Source organism: Leptidea sinapis, chromosome 42 (assembly GCF_905404315.1).
Source record: "Leptidea sinapis chromosome 42, ilLepSina1.1, whole genome shotgun sequence".
Lineage (NCBI taxonomy): Eukaryota > Metazoa > Arthropoda > Insecta > Lepidoptera > Pieridae > Leptidea > Leptidea sinapis.
In genome coordinates, this window is record NC_066306.1 from 9,257,825 (window position 1) to 9,268,206 (window position 10,382).

General features: G+C 35.6%; 1 protein-coding gene across 1 annotated transcript in view; it reads left to right on the forward strand.

Annotated features, from left to right (window-relative positions):
* Nucleotides 1–5,988, forward strand: part of LOC126976875 (G-protein coupled receptor dmsr-1-like) — a 106,387-nt gene extending 100,399 nt beyond the window's left edge. Inside the window, exon 7 of the mRNA XM_050825502.1 lies at nt 340–5,988. Within this exon, the coding sequence (XP_050681459.1) occupies nt 340–361 (22 nt within the window). The 3' untranslated portion in view covers nt 362–5,988. The remainder of the gene's footprint in view (nt 1–339) is intronic.
* The last annotated feature ends 4,394 nt before the right edge of the window (nt 5,989–10,382 follow it).

The following is a 10,382-nucleotide window of genomic DNA, read 5'->3' on the forward strand; positions in this document are numbered from 1 at the left end:
CGTACTGTTTTAATATACTTTTAATATTTTAATAATAATATATATGTATATACCTTCGCGTTTCCGACAGATTGCATGCTATATCAAAATGTTATATTTATTTTACTTTTGATTGTGTATTCCTTCAACATGCTAAAGATTATAAAGTTTTGAAATATCGTATTTTGAAGCGTTTTGCCAGTGTTAGAATGAGAATTAATGTCGTAATTATTTTCATTTTATCACCAGATTTGTTAACAATAAAGTTTGTTTTTACCATCCAAGTTCAGGAATAATCCATATAAACTGATAGTTTTATTTTTGTCTTTTTTAATTCATTTTCAAATGTTATTTTCACAGCGCTAAGACATCGGTTCCCTGAGAGAAGATAGTACAAGAGAAACACGCATATGTGATGCAACAGTTTGTTTAAACTACGATCGTTGTTAGTTAGTTATATAAGTTCCTCATTAATAATAAGGCTAATTTTAAATTTTACTTGATGAATACTACACTGCTATTTATGATGAATATTTTTAAATAAAAAATAATAATCTATAACTTCTATGGAGACTAAGAATCTCTTAGATTATAGATGTGAATTCTACAGAAGATCCAATAAGGATCATAACATGGTATCGTGTAGTAGGCCAAGTTACGGTAGAAAGGCAGGGCTCGAGTTCCATTTCGTAAGAATATTTTATATTTTCTAATAATTTGGATAAAATACATAATAAAAGATAAAAATAATAATTGGATCAAAAGTTTGAAATAAACGTCATCTGTTGTTCGGTTGTTTAGCACTATTAGAGAAGCAGAATTAGACACTCTCAACACAAATCCCAGCTTTGCTAAAATATGATCTATGTGTGGGACAAATGTCAATTGAGAGTCTATAATGACACCCAAATCCCGAATCTGTGTTTCACGTGATAAAACCTTACCGCTTAAAGTATAACTGTTGTTAATAATGTTGTGTTTTCTGCTATAACTAATGACGTGACATTTATCCAGATTTAGAAATATTTAATTATCGGTACAATACATTTCAACTGCTTTTAGATCATTTTGTAGTAATTCGCAATCTTGAGGATTTTGAATTATTCTACAGATTTTAGTATCATCCGCATAAAGTAATATATTAGTGTTATGGGCTATAGAACTTGTATCATTTATATAGAGATGAAATAATAACGGCCCAAGGTGGGTTCCTTGAGGAGCGCCTGAACTTATTTCTTTATATTGTGATGCGAAACCCTTTACAACAACTGCTTGAGTCCTTTTTTCTACTTGATCCAACGTAGGAGATCACCAAGTCCATTCCAACCAAGATAACCAAGTGGATTCCATGTCAAGATTTCTAAGTTTTCTAGTAATAAAGGATCTAAGCTACTAGGTTCAAAAACTGACTGAAAATGCTCACTAAATAGTTCACAAATATGCAGTCCATCCATCGCGTGTATCCACAACCATTCGGAAGAGGAGGCAGGAGGGGTAGGCCAGTCTCTGCGTTGCGACAACAAGGTGTTGCGCACGGCTATCATTACCCCGCCACCGCGCTCATAGCCGCTTTCCTGCGAACAGCGATCACATCGAAATACCTTACATCTGCTATCGATATACTCACGATCAAAAAAATCGGCATTCAACCAACTTTCCGTGATGCATAAAAAGTCATACTTGGACAATGAAACCTTAGATAAGAAATCACGTGATTTAGTTCTGAAGCCCCGCACATTTTGATAATAACCAATTAAGCGTGTAAAAATAAAATAATTAAAATGTTAAGCAATATTATAACTACAGTAAATAGATGTGAGCGAATTACTTTTGAAATAATGAGAATGGTTACGCATTTATTTAAATTAAGAACGTTGTAGCAGCATTTTTTTTGATTTGCTATGAAGATGACAAAAGTGAATTTTAAATATTTTAGATTTTGAAATCTAATTTTAAGAAGTTGCACATAACTATTAAAAAAATTAGAAGAGTGATAATATATATATAAAACTGTAAAGAATATGATTTGCTGTATTCTTATTTTTACATCTTTCTTTTCATTTTTAGCATCAAAGTAATATTTTGATAGTTTGTTTGTAGTTGTACAAAAAGACTCTGAACACAACCAAGTATAAAAATAATAACAAAATAAATACCGTCATTTCAGTTTGTCTAGATCACTATCACATTTTATATACACCACTCTTGATTTATTATTTTTTCGCATCATGATGTTACAGTCACGGACCCACAAATAGGTAAAAACAAGTTGTAGTTTAACTTCCCTGACACGTTTAAGCAACAATTTGTTTCGGGGGGTAAGGTGGTCACCGAGGTCCACCATGGCCCCGGCAGGCCAATATCACCGGAGGAGAGCCCGCGACGCGCGCGCAGCTGCCAACAAGCTGTCCTAAGCACGGTGCCGCAAGAACTTACGATTATGGCTGGCAATCTCTGCGACTCCCGACTGCCCCGTTTACCTTTAGCGTTTGCGAAGCGACGTACCCGAACTATGGAGTCCATTTCACCGTCCTCCAACGTCATTCCCACCTTGTTACATATGGAATATAATATATTATTCAGGTTCTCGCCGCTCGCCACTTTTATTCCGATATTTCTATATTGTTAAGCCTGGATGGTACACGGTTTCTTTCATATCATGAATATTTTTTGCATACTAGATATAGCAGCGACCTTTGTTTCAACATCGACGAGGCGATAATCAAAATTGACGAGTTTTGAATCCATCTTAGATAGTTTGTCGTTTAGGTTTTGAAGGTAAGGTTTTTAATTTCCGTCTTCATTACTGTAAAATCTTCTCTAAACTTCTTAATCTCTCTGAGTATATCAGAGAGGTGATAGTCTGAGTTACAGGCCTTCGAGGATGTTCCTGTAGAAGCGGTGGCAGTGCGGCACTGCTCAAGTCCCATCTTTCGATAGGATGACTCCGCCACTCCAGAACACCCATAGTGAAGATGACCTTCACATAGGCCACTGATCACAGCATCAGCCACCACATTACCACACTTTACACAATTCATTATTTAATGAGGGTAGTTGCACACAAATAATTAGATAACAACATACGGACTAGTGATTTTTACGGCGCGTGTGAAACCGGTTAATGACTGCGCGAGACTATTTACGGAACATATTGATATTTTTTTAATTAATTAACACATATCACTTCTCACTTTTTTAGCCTTACTACTCGTCCCCTCTCTTTCTCTATCCTTTTTTTATGACCAAATTATCATGCAATCTTTGTATATATCATTTTTATTATTTATTTTATTACTATGAATAGGGAATTTAGATGCACTTAAATCCTAGGATCTATTGTGCCCACTGCTTGCGCTAGCGCACCCACCCTCAACTTCTTATGTCTAAAAAACAATGAGCTGTGGAAAAATCGAGGCTACTGACTAGGAAACGTATGCCGGGATTTAAATTAAGAAGCGTAGGATCCTCAGAGGGTCTCCTGGCAGGGCACGTCCTCTGCTTTGAGCGAGGGTGACAGGGTTTTGAGACACCCCTGCCTGATTCTGGCAATGGCCTCGCATTTAAGAAGGAAGTTGTTATGGTCTTCAGTGGCTTTACAGGAGAATTCGCACAGGTTTGATTCACTGAGACCCATTCTGGCTAGGTGCCCGTTCAACTCACAGTGGCCTGAGAGGAACCCCATGAGGGCTGTCAGTTGTTTCTTGTCCAAGTCTATGCATTGTTTGGCACGCTTACGTTGATAGTTGCCTAGGAGCAGCTTGGCCTGGTAGCGAGGACCAGTGACTGGCTGCTTCCAGCATTTCTTGATTCCTTAGGGCGTTGCGGATAAGAGATTCACCGGCTCCACAAAAGGGTTCTGGTCCTATGCAGGGAGATAAGGCTCCATCCTTAGCTAGCCGGTCAGCTATCTTATTACCTTTGTGTCCCGGTATCGAGGCCAGAGTAACTTTGTTGCTCTGGCTAAGGATATCCAGTTTTCTTCTGCATTCCCACACCAACCGTGAAGTCATTGCGTAGGATGTCAATGCCTTGAGAGCTGCTTGGCTATCAGACATTATGGTAATTCCTGTCGAGGTTCATTTGTAGACCTGTCCAGTGCATATACTTCCGCCTGGTATATATTTGCTGCTTACCTAAGGCTTCATGGTAATTTGTTGCTGGGCCGTAAACTCCATCACCAGTTCCGGCTTCAGTCCTGGAGCCATCCGTATACCACTTAATGGTATGACTATCAAGGCTTACCGTGGTATCACAGTAGTAGCAAAATTCTGGGGGAATTCTGTCATGTGGCATAAACCACGTGTGTGAGCACTTTGCCAGCCAGCTATAGATCGCGCTGGTTGCATTTATGCCCGTTCTAATCCCGCTATTTTTATTCTGATTTTGGCCATTCTGGCAGTCGTTGTTACAGCTATATGAAGAAGTGGTAGATCTAATATCACCTCCATGGCTGCAGTTGGGCAGGATTTCATTGCGCCTGTGACGCATAAGCATGCTAGCCTTTGTAGTTTTGTAAGGCATAGTTTCACAGCTACGTTAGATGTTTTCTTTTTATTTGCCCACACCACACAACCGTATGTGATGATGGGTCTAGCAAAGAATAAGTATATTTCACGAAGGATTCTGGGGGATAGCCTTCAGTTCCTTCCGGCAAACGATTGCAGATCATGAGTGCCCTGGTGGCTTTAGATGACACGTTCTGCATGTTTTCTCTACCATGGTTTGTTCAATATTTGTCATAACTACCATTAGGAGCCAGCTAGATCGATATGCCCTCAGCCCCACAGTCCCTCCATCTCGTCACTTTTGTTATAAACACTCATTTATCATTCTTATTTTGCCTAACATATAAAGTAGTATTTATATAAGATCAGGGTTTCTATATACAAAATCAAAACAAGAAGGCAATTATTATGGTAACGTTGATTACATACATATTGTATGGTTGTATATTTTGATGTTTTAATTAACTGTGCTTATAATTAATGTTAGACAGTATGTTGTGTAAATGTATTGTAAGTACCAAAGCTTAAACCAAATAATTTATATATTTATGATAATATCCACGTATTCTTACTTTAATAACATTAATTCCAGAATAACTTGAAATATGTTATGAAATTTGCTTTGAATACATAATATTAAATTTTATTAAACGCATTTTTCTTGGAAATGCATTACATTTATACGAATTTATAAAAAAATATAGTTTCTTTTTTTGTTATATGTTTGACCTTTTGTAGATCTTTTATACATAATTTAATAGGTTGTGACAGTAGTGAAAAAGATGATTTTTTTTTAATAATTGACTTTGACAATTAACCTCTATTCAGAGCAATGTACGCACACTAACTAAAATTGACATACAAATCGCGAGTGTAAGACGTAACTTGTCACGTACACTAAAGTAATAAACCTGGCCTATTTTCATCGGTTGTCTAGCAGCAAGAGGCTCTATATTGACGTATAAATTATCGAAGGCTTGACATGTGTGGTTAAGATACGTAATTGTGACTTAATATGTTTACATACTTAAAGCAACGTCAGAGATCCAAAATTATTATTGCGAATAAATATATTCTTAAAGCTCTGCTCATAACAACGAAATATCTTTGAAAATAATATGTTTCTATTTACTTTAGTTAGTAGTTAGTGACGATACTGACGATGGAAACGTGATACCGATCAGATTGTTTTGTTCAATCAACTATATTATAATGGGCAGGACTTATTATTATAATAATATTATATAATTGCATGTCCATTTTTAAATATAATTAATTATAAAGTTGTTAATAAAATTAGTACCTAGATACAAAAATGACGCTGATGTTTCTCTTGTACGCGATAAGTTAATTTAATGTCTGTAATATATTTCTAACAAAATAACTTCTATATTTACTTAGTATCTGAGCCATTGTGAAGTTTCACTTTGAAGTGATACAAAAGTTGAAGACACTGTTACACCTCTTGGTTTGATGTAAATAAAATTAAATGGTGCAGTAATTCTTTTGTTTCATTCATCTTTCGTCTACAGTTCTACATTAATGATATTATAAAGATATAGGTTTGTGGATTTGTGTGTGAGTTTATACGGGCTCACCTCTGGATGACTTATAAAATTCCTTTACCAATCGAAAATTTCATTATTTCTGAGTGTAACAGGTGATATTTTAATATCCTTGCTATAAAATGTAATAAAATTCAAATGAGTAAGTAAAATCTCTGGTAGCCAAAATATTCTATATCTTTATGAATATTTATTAGAATTTGGTAACTTTGCGGCACTTTGGTTATCAGAGAAGCGAGGCTTGGCCTTAAGGTGCATTTATGTATCTGTTTTGAAGATACCAATATCGTATCGACCTGGAAACACCAGGCAAGGATTCATTCCACTTTATGCGGGGGAAAACATCTATATAAAAAAAAAAACAACCGCCTTCAAAAACACTATTCCAAAACAATAGATATAATGTGCACTAAAAAGTATGAAAATAAATGCGTATTTTTATAGAATCTAATTAATTAATCTAATTCTAGTTACGATTATTGTTATTGTTGGAATCGTTGTCCTTCCGCGGCCGCTCTCACCTCTCGCACCTCTAACAACATCTCACCTATAACTATGTATGTAGTAACAAACCTATCTTGGATGACACCGACTCCAAAAATTACAATAATCGTAACTAGAATAAGATTAATTAATTAGTTTGAATAGTGTATTTGAAGGCGGTTTTTTTTTTGTTATTTTTTTTTATTTTATGATTTTTAGTGAATTTGAAGTACACTAACTAACAATTTGTCTAAATATGTGCTAATATACTAAATTTTTCAATGCAGCAATGAACGTAAGTACTATGCAAGTTGATTACAGACAGTGCTCCGTTACTTTGTCATGGATTCCGTAATCAGAACCTAACCAAACTCTCACGCAACTATCTCTGAAGTATATGCTTTCCAATAAAAAGAAGTTGGCGCGATATTGAGTTATTCGTAAATTTATCATCCACTTTGCTATACGTATGTATAGCAAAATTTAAGACTTTTATGATTTTCTCATGGATTCCACCGTCAGATCTGGACCAAATTACAATGAGACCACTCGGGAAGCACCAGCTTTCAAATAAAAAAATAATTATCAAAATCGGTTTACCCAGTCGAAAGTTTTGAGGTAACAAACATAAAAAAAAACCGACGAATTGAGAACCTCATCCTTTTTTGAAGTCGGTTAAAAATACTGTGGATGAAAACCATACATCCAGAAGTTCAACGCTTGAATTATATTCAAAATCATTGCAGATATAAGTTATAGGAAGCACAATATAACCTTATTAAAGGAGGAAAACGTTAGAATACAAGTTGTCTCGTTATACAAGAGACGTGTGTACGCTATAATATATAGCTGGCCTGTTGCCAGTTGGAGACCTGACAGAGAGGTGTACACGCATACAAATATTTATACTGGTCCACTTTGAATATTGACACGACATTAAGTATACTCCATATGACATATTGGGTAAATTATAAATATATATACTAGCTAGTGACCGTACCGTCACTAAAAAAAGAAGAGTAACGAATCTAAATAAAAACTATCCTAACTCTCAAGTTGGATCAAACTGTGCACAGTGTGCAAAATTTTATTAAAATCGGTTCAGTAGTTTAGGAGTCCATCGCGGACAAACAACGTGACAGTTAGGTATTATGTATATAATATGTTATTTGTTGTCTAGCACCTACACTTACCTACCAATGTCTAGTTTTTAACAAGTTTGATTCTTGTGTCAGAGTACTAATTAATGATAAATATCTGAGCGTACATTTTTAATTGAATAAGAGAATAAAAGCGCTTGTTTATTACTCTTAGGTAGGTACCTACTTTATTATTGCCGCCCAATCCATCTTTCTACACCAGAATATTTAAAGTCAGTTTTTCTAAAATTATTCCTTTGATATTCCAAAACATCATAGCAGATTTTAAAATATTTGAATGCTCTGACGCATTTGTTCGTGAAAAAATTATTCAAATTTAAATGTTAATATTCCAAATAGGATTTGAAATCACTCAGTGAATGTCAAAATGCACCACCCGTACGTTTTATGTCTCAGACATGAGAAGAACACGTGCAAGAAATTCAATGGACTTCTTTTTATAAATTAAATCTGGTTGCAGTAAAATTTATTAATAAAATATCCTGCGGGTGGTCGCTCCATTCTAAATCTGTGATATCATTTAGAAATGAATTTATTGTATTGTTAGTAACCTTTATTTATTTATTTATTTATTTATTAAGTACAACCACATTCGAATAATATTATCCTTACAATCTAGTTTTATACATACAGGGTAACGTATGTGATACTAATATTAAATGACTTTAACTTTAAATTCGCAAACACGTAAGACTAGCAAAATGGCTTCCATTTTGCTTGTCTTACGTTTTTGCCTCCATGTGTATAAGTCACTAGACTGCACCGGCGACGAAAGTGTCGCTCCATTCACATTGATGGTGTCGAGTGGAGATTTATTTATTATTACAAGGAAAAATAACAAATACATCACAAGAACTGAACAATATAGAAAGAGATACAAAATATAAATATAGATGCGTCCTAACACATGTTTCACATTTACAATAATAAGAAAAATCAAAGTGGTACACAGGCACAAACGCAAACATTCACAGAAATAACTAATTTGATTATTAAATTTATTCAACTATAAGGTTTCTGCGAAGCGTCCGTAATGTTTATTTGCAACATAAATTTCAGAGAAACATACATAAGTATTTATTTACGATGAAGATAGTTTAAACAATTTACGACTAATGAGAACAGATGAACAGTAATTATATTTAGTATAAATACTTTTACAGCACATATTTTAGCTAATACAAGATATATATTTTTGAACACTTATAATTTGGATTTATATAAATTACAAGACATTAAAATAAATACAACGTCATGCAATCCTATAAGTAATATCTACCTAAGTATAATCCCTACTCTGTGCTATAAGTTATTTATTTAAGTGTAAGATACAAGAAATGTAAAAGTATAAGTAGTAATTTTACATTTATTTTGTTATAATTGTAAGTGTTCGATATTAAGAATTGACTGTAGATTATTTGGTAGGCGCAATAAAGCAACCGTGAAAAAAGGAACAATGCATGTACCACCTACTTTTACTGCTCCTCGCCACACAGCATCCACCGGTGCACGGCACTACAGGAACCAACGTGGTTCGAGCCTCGAGGCTCGAAGGGCGGCTCAGAACGTCTCGGACGGAACCTTCTCGTACGGCGGTCGAAGCGGAAGAGAGCTTGTGTAGGCCTATGAGTTGCGCCCACACACGCGTACGTCACGCGAAAGTCGCGACTAGCGCCACCGTTTGCTACCGGTTTCAACTTAGGGTTGAAGTACAGTAGCGACAGATGGCACCTGAGCAAGTTCGATCTCCACAGTTGAAATTAGCTGGCACCTTACCAAACAATATACAATGCAAAGACCGAACATACCCACCACCGAAATCATTGTAATGATTTCCGCAAATCAAATTTAATAAAAATAATAATAATAATGAAAACAAAGAATTAGAAAATAAAATAAGTGTATTTGTGTGAATAATTATATTAAAACTTAATGACTGATACTTTCCTTATAGATTTAATTAATGTAAGGTAATGGAGCAAGCTTGTTTACTGGTCTTTTGAGCAAACCAGAGTTAGTTTTAACAGTCACTACACGAGTAATACAATCAGGAACAGGGTGAATACGATTCACTCTTCCCAATGACCACTGAAGTGGTTGAGTAGATTGAGATTTAAGTAGAACTAAATCGCCAATTTTCAAATTTGAATTAAATGTTAACCATTTTGTTCTTTGTTGCAATGTATGCAAGTAGTCAGTAGACCACCGCTTCCTAAAAGCCTGACTAATCTGTTGCAGAGCCTGCCAACGCGACAGTCTGTTAATATTTATGTCTAACTCATATTCTGGCACGGCCAGCAGATCTTGCCCGATTAAAAAATGACCGGCAGTTTATGCCTTTTTTTTATGGAATAGGAGGACAAATGAGCGTACGGGTCACCTGGTGTTAAGAGATCACCGCCGCCCACACTCTCTTGCAACATCAGAGGAATCACAAGAGCGTTGCCGGCCTTTAAGGAAGGTCTACGCGCTTTTCTTGAAGGTACCCATGTCGTATCGTCCCGGAAATACCGCACAAGGAAGCTCATTCCACAGCTTCGTAGTCCGAGGAAGAAAGCTCCTTGAAAACCGCACTGTGGAGGAACGCCACACATCCATATGGTGGGGATGATACCGTAACTTGTGGCGTGTCGAGTGAAGGTGAAATTCAATTATCAATTCAATCATAATTTTGTGCGGCGGCCATC